The sequence below is a fragment of the Geotrypetes seraphini genome, chromosome 2 (genome assembly GCF_902459505.1).
Source record: "Geotrypetes seraphini chromosome 2, aGeoSer1.1, whole genome shotgun sequence".
In the NCBI taxonomy this organism is placed as follows: Eukaryota; Metazoa; Chordata; class Amphibia; order Gymnophiona; family Dermophiidae; genus Geotrypetes; species Geotrypetes seraphini.
Genome location: NC_047085.1, coordinates 81995981 through 82018476, shown reverse-complemented (window position 1 = coordinate 82018476; position 22496 = coordinate 81995981). Strand labels below are relative to the sequence as shown.

The 22496-nt window shown below is 42.9% G+C and overlaps 1 protein-coding gene across 1 annotated transcript in view; it reads left to right on the top strand.

Moving 5' to 3' along the window:
- SLC7A13 (solute carrier family 7 member 13) overlaps window positions 1-22496 on the top strand; it is an 81752-nt gene that overhangs the window by 7530 nt on the left and 51726 nt on the right. The window contains exons 2-3 of the mRNA XM_033933463.1: window positions 7606-8135; window positions 17143-17268. Of these exons, the coding sequence (XP_033789354.1) occupies window positions 7625-8135; window positions 17143-17268 (637 nt within the window). The 5' untranslated portion in view covers window positions 7606-7624. The remainder of the gene's footprint in view (window positions 1-7605; window positions 8136-17142; window positions 17269-22496) is intronic.

The window sequence follows — 22496 nt, the reverse complement described above, 5'->3', positions numbered from 1 at the left end:
AGCGTGTCTAGATTTTCAGAATGCTTTTGACAAAGTTCCTCATGAGAGACTCCTACAAAAATTAAAGTCATGGTATAGGAGGCCATGTTCAATTGTGGATTAGGAATCGGTTATCGGACAGAAAACAGAAGGTAGGGTTAAATGGCCATTTTTCTCAGTGGAGAAGGGTAAATAGTGAAGTACCACAGGGATCTAGAAATTGGAATTATGAGTCAGGTGATTAAATTTGCAAATAACTTTAAACTGTTCCAAAGTTGTTAAATTGCATGCAGACTGTGAAAAATTGCAGGCAAACCTTAGGAAATTGTAAAACTGGATCTCCAAATGGGAGATGATGCAAAGTGATGCACATTGGGAAGAATAGCCCAAATCATAGTTACCAGATGCTAGGGTCCACCTTGGAGGTCTGCACCCAAGAAAAAGATCTGGGTGTATTGTAGACAATACGATGAAACCTTCTGCCCAATGTGCAGTGGTGGCCAAAAAAGCAAACAAAATGATCAGAATTATTAGTAAAATGATTGCAAACAAGACTAAGAATGTTATAATGCCTCTGTATTGCTCCATTGTGCAACCTCACCTTGAATATTCATTCAATTCTGGTTGCTTTATCTCAAAAAATTATAATGGAATTAGAAAAGGTTCAAAGAAGAGTGACCAAGATGATAAAGAGGATGGAACTCCTTTCATATGAGGAAAGACTAAAGAGGTCAGGGCTCTTCAGAGAATAGTTAAACTCTGGAATGCATTGCCATAGGATATGGTACAGTAGCTGGTTTAAAAAAAAAGTTTTTGACAAGTTCCTGGAGGAAAAGTTAATAATCTGCTATTGAGTCAGACATGGGGGAAACCAATGCTTGTGCTGGTCAGTAGCATGGAATGTTGCTACTGTTTGAGTTTTTGCCCGGTACTTGTGACCTGCAGTGGCCATTGTGAAGACAGGATACTGGTCTAGATGGACCATTGGTCTGATCCAGTAAGGCTTTTCTTATGTTCTTACCACTCTTTATTGTCTCACATTTTACCCTTTGAGAACGGAGGTTGGAGGCGATTTCAATATGTTTTGGGACCCAACTATAGATTCCTCTCATGGCACTCAAGGGGGTATATCATATGTGTCTAAGGCAGGGGTAGGCAATTCTGGTCCTCGAGAGCAGGAGCCAGGTCAGGTTTTCAGGATCTCCACCATGAATATGTATGAGATGGATTTGCATGCACTGCCTCCTTGAGATGCAAATCTATCTCGTGCATATTTATTGTGGATATCCTAAAAACTTGACCTCTCGAGGACCGGAATTGCCTACCCCCAAGGGTTTGTCACGCTTGGCACTAAATCAATCTTTTAGATATCTAGAGAATGTTACTTCCCTAAGAATGGGATTACACACACCATTCCAGGGCACATTCCACCCAGACTCACATTATATTTAGTTTCGTGAGATCTCATGACTTGTGTATAAGACCTTATGAAGTCTCTGACCATGCTGTGCTATGGGTGGTCTGGGACCTGGATGGTGGTAATCCTAAAACCTGGAAATTTCCCTTAGACTTGTATAGAGAGAAAATATAGAAAATACTTGCTCTCTCAGTGGAAGGATTATTCAGCCAATAATGCTGAGCATAGGACAAACCATTGTTTGTTTGGGGAAGCAGCAAAGGCTGTTATTAAGGGGAGTATTCTAGACATAAGAAAAAATCCTGAGCAACAAGTAGTAGCTGCAAGGCATCTTTATGGTAGGACTTCCACAGCCACAAATAAGGCCCAGTTATTGGAATCACTGGTTTCCCTGAATGAGTTGTTATATCAGAGATCTCACAAATCTCAGTTATATTAATTATATTAAGACTGCCTTCCTTATTAAATTTATCACAAATTATAGTTCTTTTGAAACCAGGAAAGGATCCTCTGGAGCCTGGATCTTATTAATCCATTTCCTTACTTAACTTTGAAGCCAAATTGTTTGTGAAAATACATGCAAACCGCATGGCAAGAGTTCTTTCTGAGGTGACACACTCATCTCAGGTGGGTTTTGTTTGAAACTGCTTTGCGGTGAAGAATGTGAGAACTATATTGGCTTCATTGGAAACGATTGAGAGAATTCAAAGACCTTTTCTACTGATTTAGTTTTGACGCTCTAATAGCTATGACTTTACAAATGATTCTGTCACACTGGTAATTTGCCCAACTATTAAATACCTCTTTTTGGTGGGCTTCGGTCCTGATTATTCATAATTATGAATGTAAAGCTAATTCCCTCACTAATAAGAGCTTTAAAACTAATAAAATATGATCACCAATAAAAATTGTCTCTTCTCAGGCCTGAATTTTAGATACATTTCAACTGGGTTATATATTGGGTACAATATTTAACTCTAATGTTTTTCCTATTGTTAGCTTAGATTAATTTGTGGTGTTGTACCTTAATATCCTGGTCTCCATAGGAATTGTTTTTATATGGCTTCAAATTTATATTAGAGTAGATTACACGGATGCTTGCTGGTCCTTTATGCATCTGTGATTAATAGATATGTATTATTTGTACTGTAAAATTTCCTTTTGATATATTTATGTAATGATACATTTCATATGTTAAGATTCCAATAAAAAATTTTAAAAAATTAAAAGGCCTTTGACTGAGTTGACTGGGGATTTACTATATGTATTCAGTTTTACAGAAGTATGACATTGAAGATACATTTTGGACACCGTTCGAGCACCTTATGTTTGCCCCAAGACTCAGTTGTTAATGGATGTGTGTTTGCTGATTTTTCTGTTTAAGAACATAAGAAATGCCTTCCCCGGATCAGACCTAGGTCCATCTAGTCCGGCGATCCGCACACGCGGAGGCCCATTTAGGTACTCCTTTAAGGAGACCCGGTTTTCCCGTATCCCTCAATATGATTAGCAAGAAGGTATGCATCCAACTTGCATTTGAAACCCAGAACAGGAGTCTCCATCACAACCTCTTCCGGGAGAGCATTCCAAGTGCCCACCACTCGTTGTATGAAACAGAACTTTCCGACGTTAGTCCTGAACCTGCTGCCGCTCAGTTTCAGGCTATGACCTCTTGTCCGTGTCACATCTGAAAATGTTAGTAATGCTGATTCCTGATCTATTTTGTCAAATCCTTTTAATATTTTAAAAGTCTCTATCATATGACCCCGCAGTCTTCTCTTCTCGAGGGTGAACAGTCCCAGTTTCTCGAGGCGTTCTCTGTAGCTCAAATTCTCCATACCTTTGACTAGGTATGGAGAATTTGAGCTACAGAGAACGCCTCGAGAAACTGGGACTGTTCACCCTCGAGAAGAGAAGACTGTGGGGTGATATGATCCCCTCTCCAGCAGAGTTATATCCTTCTTAAGGTATGGAGACCAATGTTGAACACAGTATTCTAAGTGTGGTCTAATCATAGCTCTATAAAGAGGCATTATAACTTCTTCCGATCTACTCGTGATCCCCTTCTTAATCATGCCCAACATCCTGTTTGCTTTTTTCGCCGCCACTGCACATTGAGCCAAAGGTTTAAGGGTTCTATCAATCACTACCCCCAGATCCTTTTCTTGTTCGCATTTGGTTAATGTCACCCCCAACATCCTATATTCATGTTCTTTGTTTCTCTTTCCCAGATGCATCACTTTGCATTTGTCTAAGTTAAAATTCATCTGCCACTTTTTCGCCCACGTTTCCAGCTGGTTGAGATCCTTCTGCAGATTCTCGCAGTCTCCTAGAGCTCCAACTGCCCGACATAATTTTGTATCATCTGCAAGTTGTGATCATCCAAGTGTTGTACAATGGTATCTTTAATTAGCGCTTCAATTATCTTTCCAGGAACAGAGGTGAGACTCACAGGTCTGTAGTTTCCTGGTTCCCCTCTTGTTCCTTTTTTGAAAATTGGGATGACATTTGCTATCTTCCAGTCATCCGGTATTTGCCCGGTTTTTATTGACATGTTAGCCAAGGATTGTAATAGTTCCCCAATTTCCACTTTAAGTTCCTTTAATACTCTCGGGTGAATTCCATCCGGTCCAGGGGATTTATCACTTTTTAATTTGTCAATCTGGACGTATACCATGTCCAACTCCACATTTACTGTTGTTAGGCTTTCCTCAATGTCGCCGGTGAATATAATCCCTGTGTCTGGCATTGTTGTTGTGTCCTCATTCGTGAAGACAGAAGCAAAGAATGAATTTAGTTTATCGGCTACCTGTTTGTCTTCTTTAATTGTCCCTTTTCTTCCTTGGCTGTTGAGAGGGCCCACTGCCTCTCTTGCTGGTTTCTTTCCCTTCACATATCTAAAGAAGGGTTTGAAGTTTTTTGCTTCCTGAGCTATCTTTTCTTCATAGACCTTTTTTGCTTTCCTTACCACTTTATGACAATTTTTCTGGTCGGTTTTGTGACAGTTCCAAGCCTCCGTCGTTTTTTCTTGTTTCCATTTTTTAAACGAGTTCCTCTTTTCCCTCACTGCATCCTTCACCTCTTTGGTTAACCAAGCTGGTTCACCTTTTTTCTTATTTCGCCTTCCTTTAGATATCCTTGGTATGTAAAGATTCTGTGCTTCTGTGATGGTTTTTTTCAGCAGAGACCAGGCTTGATCTACTGTCTGGATTTCTGTTTTTCCCTTCTTCAGCCGTTTTCTAACCATGGTTCTCATACTGTCATAGTTTCCTTTTTTGAAATTAAAGGTTGTGGCTTTAGTCCTGATTGGTTTCCCCTTACCGATGCACTTGATAGGGATGTCCTTTGTCCCTGCCCCCTCTTTTATTTGTTCTATCTCTTGATCCCTTACTGAGTGAGATACACATAAATTCTGAGATTGAAGGAGTGGGATTGGGAGAGCATGTCTTTAAATTATCGGCCTTTGCCGATGACCTACTGGTCCATATTACTAATCCAGTTCAATCTACCAATTTTAGAATATAAAAACTTAAGAGTTGCCATACTGGGACAGACCAATGGTCCATCAAGCCCAGTATCCTGTTTCCAACCGTGGCCAACTAAGATCACAAGTACCTGGCACGATCCCAAGGAATAAAACAGATTTTATGTTGCTTATCCTAGGAATAAGCAATGGATTTCCCCAACCCATTTTAATGGAAAGTTTTGTGAAATATAGTGAATTCTCTGGATACAAATTAAATTGGCTCAAATCTGAGGACCAAGCATCAGATGCCACTGATAAATTTTGGAGGGGACACGTTTACTTTACATTGGGCAGGCATTATTCTCTCCGTTTTGGTTTTCACTATATATTCCTTAAATATTCACAGATTATAGTTTATTACTAGCTGATGCCCCGGCGTTGCACGGGTATTTAATTATAGCAATAACACTGTAAATGGATTCAAATAAAGATACTTTATAGTGGTGAATGAAATTATTTTTTAACAGCTTTATAAAAAGTACAATATTCAAATTATAATGTGAAATATTTGACAAAATGAATACAATACAACTAACACAAAACTTGATTATAAACAACATTTTTAGTTTCACCTCCAGGAGCAAGAACATATAAATTCTTGGGTGAACCCACCCTTGAGCAAGCAACATAGAGTTGTCCATGGGAAAAACAGGGGGATCTTAAATCCAATCCACAGTATGTAATAGTCTGTCCCTGTGATTTGTTGATTGTGATAGAGAATGCAAGTCTCACTGGAATTTGCAATCTCTTAAACTGAAAAGGAAGATCTGTTGGAATAAGTGGCATCCAAAAGTTTCAGTATTGATTTAAACAACTCAATATGTGGAAACTCAGGTTGAAAAGAAACTCCATGCAGTTTTTTCCCGGTTCAGAATGGAACCTGTGTTCCTAGTTCAGCATATGTGAGTACTCATGTAATGTAATAACATTATGAACTGGGGTGCATGAAGGAAACAGTTACAAACACAGTTAGAACATACAAACTCTATATGTATGGTGTCCGTGGTAGAATAGAAACGATGTCTCTAGTGGTTATAGTGTCATAGAAAGTGTTTTATAGTTGGAATTACTGTGAGAATGGCAGCTTTTTACATCCTTTCCATTGACATGAATGGGTGAAATCTCAGTTTCTGTTTGTAGCTCCGCCCACGTGTGCAGGTGGGCCGCGAGACCCCCAGAACATATCACCCCAGGTAGTGAGGGATCTGCATACCAAGTTTCGTTCAATTCGGTCAAGCCGTATTTGAAGTACTGTGAGAATGGCAGCATTTTATAATTTTAGCATTGACATGAATGGGTGAAATCTGATGTTCTGTTTGTAGCTCCGCCCACGTGTGCAGGTGGGCCGCGAGACCCCCAGAACATATCACCCCAGGTAGTTGGAATTACTGTGAGAATGGGAGCTTTTTACATTTTTACCATTGACATGAATGGGTGAAATCTGATTTTATGTTTGTAGCTCCGCCCACGGGTGCAGGTGGGCCACGAGACCCCCAGAACATATCACCCCAGGTAGTGAGGGATCAGCATACCAAGTTTCGTTCAAATCGGTCAAGCTGTTTTTTAATTACTGTGAGAATGGCAGCTTTTTACATTTTTTCCATTGACATGAATGGATGAAATCTGATTTTCTGGTTGTAGCTCCGCCCACGTGTGCAGGTGGGCCGCGAGACCCCCAGAACATATCACCCCAGGTAGTGAGGGATCTGCATACCAAGTTTCGTTCAAATCGGTCAAGCCGTTTTTGCGTGATCGCGGCACATACACACACACACACATACATACCTCCGATTTTATATATATAGATTTCTAGACCACTTTTGTCCAAAGCAGGTAACAAATTATTGCATACACTTTAAAACATTTAACAAGTCACAACATGTAAATATCTGAGTCAAAAACTATCAGACTTCTCGTCAAAGTGCTGTAGAAAGATATGAATCAATACTTCAATCAAAGCTATTACTGAGTAGCATACTTCATTTGACAGCAAAGATATTTTTCAATATTTTCCTAAATTAATATAAATCTATCTGTTACCAAAGGTACACTGGCAGTCTATTCCACTCTGATGGTCCACCACATGAGACCACACTCTTCCTTATAGATTCATAATGCAAACATTTCTCAGTAGGAACAACCAATCCAGATTGAGCTGAGGAACGCAAGTTTCTTGAAGGTACATAAGGCAGTATAATTGCCTCTTTATAAGACACAGAGTAGACCCTTCCCCTTATTAAGGGCTCCTTTTACCAAGCTGCATTAGCGTTTTTATCGCACGCAGCATTTTAGCGCACGCTAAACCCTCGCTACACAGCTAGAACTAATGCCAGCTCAATGCTGGCGTTAAGGTCTATCGCTCGGGGCAATTTAGCGAGCGCTATTCTGCGTGTTAAAGCCCTAACGCGGCTTAGTAAAAGGAGCCCTAAGTGTAGTATTGGGTTTGTAGGAGTACCTTTTGTTGCTTCAGAGTGTTCCCATTTTGTATATTTTTACATATTCTGAGTTGGACATTGTTTGTAAAATGTTGCTTCATGTGTCTATTTAAAGTAGACCCATAATAAGCTCCTGCTTGCCATCTCAACCTGGAGGCCCTATGATAAAATGACCCTCTTTATGTAATTTCTGTATGATTTTAATTCATTTTTACATGTCTTATATTGCTTCTCCTGTCTGTGTTTAGGTAATGAGAAGAATTGAAGATGTCAGGATTCTTGACTCCATTCTGCAATAAGCAACCTACAACGAAAAATGAAAAATACAAAATGGACAATCATAAAGCCTCCAACACCAGTGAAGACAAGATGCAAATGAAGAAACAGATTACTTTGTTCAATGGCATTTCTTTAATAGTGGGAAACATGATTGGCTCTGGAATATTTGTGTCCCCCAAAGGGGTTTTGATGTACAGTGCTTCCTATGGACTGTCCTTGCTTATTTGGGCAATAGGAGGAATCTTTTCCATGTTTGGTGCTTTATGCTATGCAGAGCTAGGAGCGTCCATCACTAAATCAGGTGCCAGTTATGCCTATATACTGGAAGCCTTTGGTGAATTTATTGCCTTCATCAGACTGTGGTCTTCTTTATTAATTATAGAACCCAGCACTCAGGCAGTCATAGCAATAACTTTTGCTAATTACATTGTGCAACCAATTTTCCAATCCTGTGAGCCACCATATGGAGCAGTCAGATTGATTGCAGCAGCCTGCATGTGTAAGTAAATCTATGAAAAAAGGGCATGGCCCTTAAAAAGTGTAATATGATTAGATGTTGTAGGAAAAATGCATTTTTGTAAAAGTATTTCAACCAGTTTTATTTTCAATTTCTGAATATTCAAAAATGAAAATTCTTAATATGAAAAAATTTTAAAATATTGGGGGGCCAATATCCTATGGAGAATTTGATGTTAAGAATGCCTAGGTCAAATTATCTAGACATCTTTAACCATATGTTTAGTGAGATACGCAGTTATCTTGAATCGCTGAATATTGCATGTTAAAATTGTCCAGATAAATTTATCCGGATATCATAGGCCCTCAATTTCCACAGCTAAAATAAACAAATAAAGAGGTCCTCTAATTAAGCTGTGGTGAACACTAATGCATGCTTACCACAAATTAAAAAGCCCTACCACGGGGTGCACTCAGACGCCTCATGGTAGTTATAGAATTTATTTCTTAGTATGTTAATCACAATTACTGCCATGGTTAACACGTTAATTATTAATCATGATTAATAATTGATCACATGTACCCCTTCTGCCTGCCTTTTCCCCTCTCTTCCTGCAGCAAGGTCTGGCATCTCATTTTCCCTTTTCTTTCCTCCTGGACCCAACCAGAATATGCACTCCTGCCTCAACGCCCTTTACCTTTTCAAAGTCCATCTTCAGCCCTGCAGCCAGTGGCAGCCCTATTGAAAGGCTGTTTATAGCCTGCACCAGGCCTTTTTGACCTAGCTTGCTCCCTTCTGATGTAACTTCCTGTTTTGAGAAGGAGACAGGTCAGGTCAGAGGGAAGGGCTAGTGTAGGCCACAGGCAGCTCATCAATAGGGCTGCCTCTGGCTCTAGGCTGAAGACTAGCTTTGAAAAGGTAAAGGGTGCCGGAGGGATATGTGGGGGAGGGGGGGTGTTACAATCAGTGGATGGGTCCAAGTATGGGGTGTAGAAGGAAGATAGAGAATTAGACCTGGAGATAGAGGGGAAAGAGAGAGTTGGACCTGGGGCCAGGATAATGGAAGATACTGAGCTCTTTCCATCACACTCACCCACCCACCCAAGCTATAGTGCATGATCAATGGCTGATGTGGTAGCTAAAGCCCCATCAACCAAAGAAATCTACTACCTGTGTCGCCCCTTTCCTCCTCATATTACCTCAGAAATAGAGAAGTCAGCGGCAAGCCTCCAGTCACTGAGACTTGTACTCCATGAACTGAGCATGCTAGGGGAATGCCGGTATCAACAGCTGGAGGCACTGAGCCCGCTGACTTTCTCGGTCTTAAGGCAGCAAATGGAGGAAGGAGGCCATTTTGGGAATGTATTTCTTTGGCTGGTGGTTCTTTGGCATCCCCACCAGCAAAGGTATGATGTGGGAAGGAGGGAGAGGAAATGCATGGTTCCCAAATCCCTCCCTGAGTCCCCCACCCCCACCCCATGGACTGCTGGCCTTGCCCCATCTTTAATCGCACAAATAATCATGAGAGTATGTCTGAGGATGGAGAGTAGACCTGTTCTGCACTAATTGGTTAGTACAGCTACATTGCCATATGCTAGCCAATTAGTATGTATTTAGCATGTGAGCCCTTACTGACTACAAAATAGGTGTTGGTAAGGGCTCACGCTAATGTGGAAATTAACATGTGGCCATTAAAAGGAAAAAGGAAAAATAGGGCCATTTTACTGCATGCTAAAATTGGCTCTGCAGGCGAGAAAGACCTACACTGAGGATAGTACCGGTCACTTTTTAGTGCTGCTTAGTAAAAGAGCCCTAGCAGGGGCATAGCCACGGAGTGGGCCTGGACATCCTGGCCCACCCAGTGTGGACTCGGGTCTGCCTGCCCGGTAGGCACAGGCTGCTGGCAATAGTTCCTCCGTGCTGCCATCGGCTGACCAGAAATTTGTATTTTGCGTCAGAGGGAAGGCTTCTGGGTCAGCTGCCGGCAGTGTGTAGGAGCCACTGCTGATGACCTGAAGATGCTGCATGGGCTGGGGGGGGGGAGGTAAGAAGGAAGGGAAAGAGAAGACTGCACAGGCTGGGAGGGTGTGGGAAGAGAGGGAAAGAGAGGCTTCTGATGGGCTGGGGGATGGGAAGGGAGGCAAAGAAAGAAAGATGCCTGCCTACTTTGGGCTCAGGCCCAACCAAAATTGACTGTCTGGCTACGCCACTGCTAGACAGTGACTGAATATTGTTTCTTATCTTATTAACTTTGGACCCTTCCCCTGGATCATCTTCTATCCCTCCTGATGCTTTACACTAAATAGCTATCTCTTAGCTAGTCATTGAGTTGTCCAGTCAAAGCTTAAACAGTCTGCAAGGCCAAAATTTATAAAACCCATAATGTTATGTATATGCTGTGGCTTAATGAGGTGAAATGATTTTCTTGATGCCTCAGAATGAGCTCCATGGAGATTCTGTTAAATGATAGCTCACACAATTAATCCACAGCAAAAATGTATTGCACATCACATAGCAGCCATAATTTGTTCTATAAATAACTGTGGCGAGAAAAAAGCTGCAGATTCTGCGAAAAGACTGCTGCATATATTTAGACCCCCAAAGAGCTGGCACAGCAACCCCTGTTAAACCTTTAAATAGTCCATCTTCCAAACAACTGCATTTTTCTGCTTGCATTGGCTTCATTTTGATATTAGCCCTCTGGAAAACTGTGTCTGATTGCCCAGTTGAAGACCATGGGATCTGAACAAGCAAATTTTGGGCTCCACCTTAGGGAATGTACTCCTGAGCTAAAGGAACAGCAGCACTGACTGAAAAGAGAAGACTGAGAGGGGACATGATTGAAACATTCAAGATAATGAAGGGAATAGACTTAGTAGATAAAGACAGGTTGTTCACCCTCTCCAAGAGTTGTGGAAAACTGGAATGCTCTTCTGGAGGCTGTCTAAGGGGAAAACATCCTCCAGGGATTCAAGACATAGTTAGACGAGTTCCTGCTGAACTGGAACATACGCAGGTAGGGTTGGTCTCTGTTAGGGCACTGGTCTTTGATCTAGGGGCCACCGCGGGAGCGGACTGCTGGGCACGATGGACCACAGGTCTGACCCAGCAGCGGCAATTCTTATGCTCTTAACTGTCTACTGTAACCAGCTCGGTCCCCTTAACATTCTGCCAATTCCGTAACGAAAGCGCACGGGACATTGGTGCATCAACAATCCTGCCTGGACTTCAGCGCACCGTGTTCAAAGTGTTCCTGTTACCGCTGTGAGTGGGAGTCTGGGTGAGGAGAACCCCCCAGTAAACTGACAAGTGTTCTGCTATGTCATACTCATGTTTACCATTAAGATAGCCAGACGTCTTTTGTGGATTCGTTATAGCTGTCCTTTATCTTTATCTTTATTTTCCATTGTTTTAGCACCCACATATCCAGGGGAGAGAGGGGGTGTGGGAGGGGGGTATATCTTTTATTTGGTATTATTCCATGATGATAATGTTGGATGGGGGAGGGAGTTTTATTTTTGTATAGATACTAGTTGATTAGAAGTGCTTATTTGATTATTATTTGTATGAGTGGAGGGGCATAATAAAAAAAAAATGTCTAAGTCCCCTTTTGGCCTAAGGCCTTAAACATTGAAAGTAGAAGCAGGGAAAATGTCCATTATCAAAAAAAATGTCCAAAAGGAGGTTATTTTTGATAATGGCCTGCCTCTATGTTCAGCTGTTTAAACGCCCAGACCAATAAAACAAAAAGAAAAGTTCCAACCTAAACTGCAGTCAAAAACAACCGGGAGCAAACAAGACAAAACTGCAGATCTGTACAAGACGTAGGCAAGATTTATTTGTGACAAAAAGATATATATGCAAACCCTTTTACCAATCAGGGGACCCGACACAGTCCGTGTTTCGGACAAACCTTCGTCAGGGGTCCATGGTAAAAATAGAGGGAAAAACAAAGAGTCACAAAAAACTGTATAGTGGCAGCTTGGTCACATATGTAAAATATGGATAAAGTCTTCCCATAGACCAGGGGTGTTCAATGTCGGTCCTTGAGGTCCACAACCCAGTCAGGTGTTCAGGATTTTCCCAGTGAATATGCATGAATACGCCCAGACCACCACTACGTCTACACTAACACCATATAACAACCTAAAAAAAGCCTAACTCCCAAACGCCCAAAACAAGAGTTTTTAGGCAAAGGAAGAGCCAGTCCCTTTCCTAAAAGCTGGATTCTGTAACCTGTGTCTGTCAAAAACAACACCAGTTACAGATTCCCCTCCCCCCCCCCAACGATCCAGGAAGGAGGGAGCCCAAGCCCTCCTGCCCTGCAGCACCCCCGAACCCCCCGACATGATCAGGGCAGGAGGGAACCCAAGCCCTCCTGCCCTGGCGAACTGCGACACCCCCCACCCCCGCTGACATCAGGGCAGGAGGGAGGCCAAGTCCTCTTGCCCGGCGGCACTCTCACCCTTCCACCGGCCGATTCCGATGAGGCCAGGAGGGAGCCCAAGCCCTCCTGGCCCGGCAGCACTGCGACCCCCCCCCACCCACCCAACATGATCGGGGCCAAGAGGGAGCCTAAGCCCTCCTGGCCTGACGGCACTGCGACCCCCCCGCCCGACATGATCAGGGCCAGGAGGGAGCCCAAGCATTCTTGGCCCAGTGACACCCCCTAACCCCAACCCCCACTAAAATACGAATCTCCCCCACCGAACCCACAACCTCCCCAACCCCCCTACCTTTATATCATTGGTCAGACGGACGGGTGCCAAGCCCGTCCGTCCGTCAGGCCAGCCATCTGTTGAATGGCTGGCCTTAGGGCCTGATTGGCCCAGGCAGCACAAATCCCACCCACAGGCGGGGCCTGAGACGCCTGGGCCAACCAGAATAGGCCCAGTAGGCTTAGGCCCCTCCTGTGGGTGGGGCCTTAGGCATATGGGCCGGCTTGGCATCCGTCCATCCGATCAATGATTTAAAGGTAGGGGAGTTGGGGGAGTCGTGGGGTCGGCAGGGGAGTTTTCGTATTTTAGTGGGGGTGGGGGGCAGGGGCTGTCACCAGACCAGGAGGGCTTGGGCTCCCTCCTGGCTCCATCAGAATCGGCGGGGGGGAGGGGGGTTGGGGATCGCCAGGCCAGGAGGGCTTGGGCTCCCTCCTGGCCTCGATCGTGTCAGGCAGGTGGGGGGTCATGGTGCCGCCGGGCTAGGAGGGCTTGTGCTCCCTCCTGGCCCTGATCGTGTTGGGCGGGTGGGGGGTCACGGTGCCGCCGGGCCAGGAGGGCTTGGGCTCCCTCCTGGCCCCATCGGAATTGGGCGGTGGGGGATGAGGGTGCCGTTGCACAGGAGGGCTTGGGTTCCCTTTTGCCCGCCCTGCCCCGAAGTGCCGCGTTTCGGAGGGGGGTGTGCAATCATCATCTCGGCAGGAGAGATGAGCCATCTCTCCTGCAGCAATAGGCAGGTTGCTGGGGCCGCTGAGCTGCAGCGATCAGCTCAGCGGCCCCTTTTTCAGCACTTATACCTGTTTTGACTTGGTCTAAGTCAAAACGTATAAGTGCCGACTAGGCAACCTGTCAAAATCTTTGGTTATACCTGTTGTATGCCTAGGTCTAGGTCGGCCCACCTCCCGCCCTTTCCCCGCCTCTAAAAATGCCTCTTTTTTCTCTGTGCGTTTAGAGGCAGCGGAAAGGCCTAAGCTGGTTTTAGATACATCTAAAACCAGCTTTGATTATGGGTACTTGGACGATCAGGCTTTTTGATCGTCCAAGTACCCAGTTAGGCCACTTTTTAGACGTTTGATTTTTTTTTTATTATGAGCCCCATATTGTTTTGCACTTTCTGTTAGCATTGAAAACTAAATAAAGATTAAAAAAAAAAAAAGATAGCCAGAGAACGTGAATTTAGATCTACAGATCTAATATGTCTGTGCTGTCAATATTTCTAAAGATCAGATTTACCACTTTACCCAAGGAGTGTTCACCAGTCCTGGTTTTGAACTTATAGGCCAAACTTAATGTGACATTTTGAAGTATTTGATTCTGTTGTTAGGTGCCATCGACTCGTTCTCGAGTCCTAGCAACTTGGTGAATTGCGGATCTAAAAAGAAATCGGTTATGTGCTAGTCCAGAAAGGTCTTCCAAAGCCCATTAATGAATCAGATGAGGTTGCCAGATAAAATCTCCCTCCTGGAATTAGGAAAGTGTTGATGAAATCCCTTTTAATTAATTATTTATTTGGTTTATTTCATTTTCTATCCCATTCTCCCCAATGAGCTCAGAAAAGGTTACAGGTTAACATACATACAATACATTCAAGACAGATTACAGTTGTTATTTTTACAAAAGCATATGTTCATCCTAGTTTGATTTATACAGAGGATCTAGTCCCAATACATATTCCTTCCTTCATAGTCACTCATATCGCAATAGGCTGGGGATTAGGTGAAGAGGTAAGTTTTTATTGCTTTCCTAAAGTTCAGGGGTCCTTTGAGGGATCTGGTCTGTGGGGGTAGTTGATTCCAGTAGATTGGGAAGAACTGGGAGTAGGATCGTCGTGTGGCATTTTGTGGAAGAAAGGAGGCGTGTTTCCTCCTGGGAGCGGAGTGGTCTGTTTGGCATGTATAGAGGTAGCTTAGTTGCTAAGTAGTTTGCTGCTGTGTTGCGCAAGGATTTGAACGCTAGCTTCAAGCCTTTAAAGATGCAGCATTTGGCTATGGATAGCCAGTGGGCAGATGATAGAGCCTGAGAGACAGGGTCATGGGTGTGACCATTTTACTGCATTGCTAAAATCTTTAGACGTGTGATTGCTGCATTTCGCACACGTTGGAGACGCTGTACATTCTTTGCTTTGAGACCGTTGAACAACGCGTTGAAGTAGTCCATGCGGGAGAGGACAAGAGCACAGTGAAGTCGGATTCCGAGAAGTAGTTCCTTAGTTCTCATAGTTGTCTCAGGTTGTCATTGCAAACAACAACAAAGAAGAATTACGGTAGCAGTATTTTAAAAAACTTAACTTTTTTAAATCTATAACTATATCTATAGCTATATCCTTTTTGCTAGTGATTACAGTGAATATGTACATTAACAATTAAAAATAGACCCTGCAGACAAATTCAAGTAATCTTGGAAGCTGCACTAGTATAAAAGGTATTTTTGCAGGTGCTAACACACTATCTCTTCTCCTTCCAGCGATCACTCTTTCTCTCCCTTCCCTTCTCACCCTACTCTTATTTCCCCTCTCCCCCATATTCTGATTACTTCCCTTCTCTACCCCCAGCACTTAGTCTCTCATTCCCTTTCCTTCTCCTAAAGTGCTCACTCACTGTTTCCTCCCCCCTGGGGATACCAGATTTTGCATCTGGTAAAAGAGGATGTGTGGCCCCGCTGTGTTCCGCCCTGGCCCCGCCCCTACTCCACGTAAACCTCCTCTTCGGGCCATGTCTGGAATGCATCTGTGCATGCACAGATGTGACGTGATGATAGTGCACGCATGTGCGCATGCATGTGATGTCACCGCATCCACGCATGTGCAGATGTGCTCCAGAATTGGCTCCGCTTATCAGCTTTTCAAAACCCGGACAAAGTGTCAGGTTTTGAAAAGTCATCCGGATGCCTGGGTAAATCCGGATGTCTGGTAACCCTACTCCCTGTCTCACCAATTAGGCACTAAAGGCAGAAAAAAGCATTTTTATTTTGAATGTTTTAAATCAGGGATCTCAAAGTCCCTCCTTGAGGGCCGCAATCCAGTCGGGTTTTCAGGATTTCCTCAATGAATATGCATTGAAAGCAGTGCATGCACATAGATCTCATGCATATTCATTGGGGAAATCCTGAAAACCCGACTGGATTGCGGCCCTCAAGGTGGGACTTTGAGACCCCTGTTTTAAATGGAATGTTAGCTTTGGGAAATGTGCATAGCGGATACCTTTGTATTTTGTTCAGCCCCGACCCTTGCTGTAGTTGGTTAAGATCCTGAAGCATCGCCAGCTGAGGTCCTCCTCCAAAGATGACTAGAGATCCCTTCTATCAAGCTCTGCAGTTTGCAGTAGCATCCATAAGGCAGCAACTAAGTGTGTATGGGGTGCTGGCATTGGTGGTTTAGGTATGTTGCTGCTCCCTGCCAAACTTAGTAAAAGGGAGTCCTGATTGCCTTTGGAAGAAGACTTCAGCTGACAGAGCTTGGGGATCCTCATTAGTTCAAGTATTTCTATTTTGAGGTTGAGGTAGGGTTGCACTTCCACCTACTTGTTGGCTCAGGAGCACACCAAATTGACTGTCTGGCTATGCCACTGCTGCCAAATTTAAAGGTCCCATGGACTACACAATCTGGCTCCTTGCAGTAGCACTGGAAGACTATCGCTAGGTATCACCATTTTGAAGAAGGCAGCTGCTGGGCAGGATATGAAGTGAAACAAAAGTGTCAATAAAATTGTGGAATAACTTGTAAGTTTCAAGGCTTTACATCATTCTCTTCTTGGTTGGGCTGAGAACTTTTCAGCAGCCTTTCATACATATAGAGCAGTGGTCTCAAACTTGCGGCCCGGGGGCCACATGCGGCCCGCCAGGTACTATTTTGAGGCCCTCGATATGTTTATCATAATCACAAAAGTAAAATAAAAGAGTTTCTTGATCATAAGTCTCTTTAGCTATAAATGACAATATGATTATTAAGACTTAGCCAAAAGGAAAGATTTATAAACTATAAAGAGTTTTACCTCATGCAAAATTGCCATTTCTTTAATAAGACATTAACTATTTTTTCTGAGGCCCTCCAAGTATCTACAAATCCAAAATGCAGCCCTGCAAAGGGTTTGAGTTTGAGACCACTGATATAGAGCAACACTGAATATTGTGAATGAACTGATATTGTCATGGCCGGCATTAAAATGCTGATTATCAATGCTGCCGGGGGATAACTTAAAGTTATTTGATACATCATTGTTTAGAAACTTTAAAAAATAATATTTTACTCTTTCGCTTTACTTACAATTTTATTTTATTTTTTTACCAAACCAAGTTAATGAATTCATATTCTCTTCTGTTCATATTGACTTTTGTAGGTACCTTAACTTTCATAAACTGTGTCCATGTGAAGTGGGGAACAAGAGTACAGGATCTTTTCACATATGCAAAAGTGTTGGCCTTAATCTTGATCATATCAGTTGGTCTTTTTAAGTTAAGTCAAGGTAAGAAGCACATACTTGTATATACTAATAATTGTTCTCCAAGATGTACATAATACATTAATACAAAAGTTAAACTAAATACAGTAGAATAGTAAACTAGATTTCAGATTAGTTGGAACATAGAAATACTTGGTCAGAATGCTCATGTTGAAAATTTCTTTTTGGAAAATATTTAGCAGGATTGATTCCACATTTCTAAATGAGCATTCACATAGCAGAGTCAGAGGATGCTATGAAGCATTATGTGCATTGGTAGGTAAAATACTTTGATGCTGAACCAGTAAAATCTGGTTTAGCATTGATCGTTGAAGACAAGGTGAGTTTAGAGCATGGAGGCCTCACTCCTTAAAGGGGATGTTTACTACAGTGCAGTAAGTTTTTGCACTTAACACACCTTAAGTCCAAAACAAGGAGTAGTACAAGGAAAACCCTGTGGTAAATGATGGGGGGAGTAGGGAGGGGAGGGCTGAAGTTCATCATATGCTTTGCATTACCTTTACAGGGCAGACACTTAGGCCCTGATTCTATATAGGATTCCCAGGAGGGGCGTCCTCTATAGAATCGGTCCTACTCTAACCCCAATTCTGTAACCGGCGTCCATGTTACAGACGTCGGTTGGAGAATCGGGTTAAAGTAGACACGGCTGCTACACTTATTGCAGCAAGGGATCTCCCTGCTGCGATAAGTATAGCGGCCGCCTGTCTGATCGCTGGCAGGAGGGTGCCGAACCCCTCCTGCTGGAAGGCCACCCCCCGACACTCCCGATCGCCAGCAGGAGGGTGCCCAACCCCTCCTACCAGAAAGCCGCACCTCCTCCGGACCTCCCACGCTAACCCCCCCCCACCGCGCTACCTCCTCCCCAACTAACCTCCCCCCCAACTAACCTCTAAATTGTTGGCCGGCCAGATGGGTCTTGCTGCCGTCCAGCCGGCAGGCCCGCCTCGTCGAAATGAGGCAGGCCCGCCCCTTCCAGGCCCATCCCCGCTAAGCCTAAGGCCTGATTGGCCCAGGCTCTAAAAGCCTAGACCAATCAGGCCTTAGGCATAGCGGGTCCGCCCATCCCCACTAAGCCTAAGGCTTGATTGGCCCAGGCAGTTTCAATATGGTGAGGGCAAAAATTTAATTCACTTTAGTAAACTGGCCCTATGTGGGGGTTTTCCCACAAATTTTGTATACATGGAATGTTAAAGTTTAAAAATCCTTACAAACTGCTATTATGTAGTTTGTTCTTGGGATTTTTAAAATTATTTACTTGCTTTTTCAAAATCCAAGCAGAAGGTGAATTACGTTTGGTCTAAGCGAAATAGTGTGGTAGCCGTGTTAGTCCATCTTTTAAGATAATATAAAACAGAAGGAATAAAGGTGATTTCTTTTTTATTGGACTAAATGAACTGTTTGGTTAGCTTTCGAAGGTAACCCATCTTCTTCAGATAAGGAATAAGCAAATGTTGACAAATACCAGTATATATAAGTGAAACATACTATAACAGCATTCCAATGATAGTCTCACAGGAGAAGGGAGGGATGGACAAGGCAAAACACAAAGGGCTAGATTCACTAAGCCCACCGATCGTGTTTGCGATCGTGTACCAACCCGATTTTCCTCCGACCCAATTCACTAACCTCTGTGCCGATCATCCTCCGATCTAATCCGATCCACGCATGCAAATGAGGGGAATTGGCATGCAAAGTAGGAAGGCAGCAATTCACTAACCAAAATCAGGAACCCCAACTGGGCTGGCCAATCAACAAAGAAGCAACTGCTGGGGACCAGTCGCTCACGTCCTTTCCGACTGCCCTGCTCTCTGCCCTGACTCTCCTGTTCTCTGCCAACTTCAATAAACTGCATCTCCTGCTCTCTGCTGCCCTACTCTCTGCCCTGATTCTCCTGCTCTCTGCCGCACCGCTCTCTGCCCCGACTCTTCTACTTCCCCTTCCCCTCAGTGCGAGCCCGTGGTTTTAACCCGCAGGTTTAAAGTGGGTTAAAACCATGGGCTCGCAAAGTAAAAGTAAAAAAAATAAAAATGTTTCCAGCTCTGTAAGCATGTGCAGACCATCTACAGGCAAAGAAGATGGTCTGCACATGCGTCAGGATCGCTCTGTAGCAATCTGTGTGGTCGGTGGGGGTGTGCCTCCGATTGCCCCCATTTGCATGAGGGTGTGTTGAGAATCAGTCGGCCTGCCACGGATCGCCCACGGATCGGGTAGGATCAGTGGGCTTAGTGAATCTAGGCCAAAGAGAGCTGAGATATGGAATCTAGACCAAAGAGAGACAGAGATATGGATAGGTGATAAGAAGGTAACAAAGCAGTAAAATATAAAGTAATGCAATAGAAAACCAAGGTCTTTGTTGAGTCCTGTCTGGTGGGAGTCAAAATATTTTATTCCTTTGATTTCAAAGGTCTTGTGTTACTGGATTGTCTTAAGACTTCCTTTTAGTATTCTCACCAAGTTATATATGCAAGTGCACAGGTGGGTTCATAATCTAATTTTTATCTATGGCAATAGAAGATGAATCGCCCACGGTCATAAAAACTGTTGGTGGGAACAGTGGGATTTAAACCCTGGCTTCCCTTTCATAATTCACTACACTAGCCATTTGGCTATCTAGTTGAAAGCTTCCATTATAACTTCTATGTTCAGATGAAAACCACAAAGGAAGATCAGGAGAGTACCGGGACATATGCAGTCAATTGAATCTGTTTTTTTGTTATTTTTTTTCTGAACAGTCAGCTTGCAGTACCAGGAATGATCTGGGAAATTACAGACTAGTATGCTTGATGTCAATACTGGGCAAAATGGCAGAAATTATTATAAAGTACAATATTACTGAAAACATAAACAAACCTAGTTTAATGGGACAGACTCAACATGGATTCAGCTAAGGGAAGCTTTGCCTTAAGTATTTGCTTAATTTCTTTGAAGGCATGAATAAACATATGGATAAAGAGGATCTGACTGATGTAATATATCTAGATTTCAGAAAGTGTTTGACAAAATCCCTCATGAAAGACTCCTGAGAAAATTAACAATGTGAAGCAATGTTCCATTGTGGACTTCAACTGGTTAAAAGATAGAAAACAGAAAGTAAGATTAAGGGCTCCTTTTACAAAGGCACACTGGTGGTTTAACGCGCATAATAGCGCGCGCTAAACTGCCGGACACGCTAGCCGCTACCGTCTCCTCTTGAGCAGGCGGTAGTTTTTGGCCAGCATGGGGGTTAGCGCGTGATGAAAAGTCGCCTGCGTTAAACCCGCTAGCGCGCCTTTGTAAAAGGAGCCCTAAATGGACAATTCTGGAGTGCCACAAGGATCAGTACTGGGACTAGTGCTTTGTTAACATATTTATAAATTTTGTTAACATATTTATAAATGATTTAGAAATGGGGATGATAAGTGAGGTGATCAGTTATCAAATGGCACAAAACTGTTCAAAGTTGTGAAATTATGGGGTCCTTTTACTAAGGCACGTTAGCCGTTTTAGCGTGCGCTAACCGCTAATGCATCCATAAACTATAATGTTCAGCTACTTTCAAATTGATTTCTGCGGATCCCACAGGGAGATGGGTTCTGGTGGATATGAGCTTGGGGAAAGATATTCTGAGGCTTGTTAATGTCTACGCATCTAATTCAAATCAAAATATATTTTTTTAACTCTTTAACAGTTGATTCTGCCACTGGCTGCTTCTAATTTAGTGGTGGCGGGGGACTTCAATGCAGTTATGGATCTGATATTGGATTTAAAAAACCTAGTAAAATACTAAAATCATTAGGGCTAGATAATGTGGTACAATCCTGTGGTTTAAAGGATATACGGTGGATTCTTCATTTTAATGAGCAGGAATTTTCATTTTTCAGAATAGATTATATATTTGTATCAGATCATTTAGGACTCATTTTACGGAGGCGCGTTAGCGGTTTAATGCGTGTAATAGCACGCGCTAAACTGCCAGCCGCGCTAGTCACTACCGCCTCCTCTTGAGCAGGCAGTAGTTTTCCAGCTAGCGCGGGGGTTAGCACATGATGAAAAGTCACATGCGCTAAAGCCTCTAATGCAGCTTTGTAAAAGGAGCCCTTAATGCAGCAGGTTACAAAGACTGCCATAGATCCAATCATTTTGTCAGGTCATGGTGGAATTTGGATTGAACTGAAAATGGATGAACAAAATTACAGTAGACCTGGAGTAGGAGGAATGTGTGGTGCAGTGGTTGGATCTACAGCCTCAGCACCCTGAGGTTGTGGGTTCAAACCCCGCGCTGCTCCTTGTGACCCTGGGCAAGTCACTTAATCCTCCATAGCCCCAGGTACTTTAGATAGATTGTGAGCCCACCGGGACAGATAGGGAAAATGCTTGTGTACCTGATTGTAAAAACCACTTAGATAACCTTGATAGGCGGTATATAAAATCTTAATAAAAACTTAAAACCTGTCTGGAGATTCAATAATACATTGTTTGTAGATTCCAACTTTATTGAGAAATTTCAATCAAAAATTACTGAATATTTTCAACTCAATGTTTCAGATAATATCTCTTTAGAAACCTTATGGGATTCTTTTAAAGCTACTACGAAAGGGCAAATAATCTCATATTCGGCACACGTCAGGAAACAACTCAATAAAGAATTTTCAAATTTGGAGCAAAATATTAAAGACTTGGAGTCACAATTGGCCTTGAAATGGGAACAAAATACTTTGCAGGCCCTCTTAAAAGTTAAATATAAATACAATGAGATTTCCTCTCAAATGGCTAGGAAAGAGTTGTTCTCTCAGCAGGCTCTGTATTATGGAAACTCGAATAAAGCGGGGAGAGTATTAGCTAATTAACTTAAAGCTAAAAGAAGGAAAGTAAAAATTGTGGCTATCACAGATGAGAATGCGGAAACTCATTCTCAAATTGGAATTATCTTAAAACAATTTTTGAAATATTATAAAACTTTGTATTCTTCCAAGCTTTATTCAAATACAGAATTTGAGGATTTAAAGTTTTTGGAGTTAATTAAGGGGCCTAAAATTCCTGAGCATATAAAAGGAACTCGATGCGCCTGTATCAATGAAAGAATTACAAGCAGCATTGAAGTCCCTTAGAGTTGGATCTGCTCCAGGTGGTGATGGTTTCACTGTAGAGTCTTACAAATCATTTCAAAGTACCCTATTACCTCATCTATTAAATTTATATCAGGTTCAACTGACTAAAGATTGCATTACAGGTACTATGGCAGAATCGTTAAG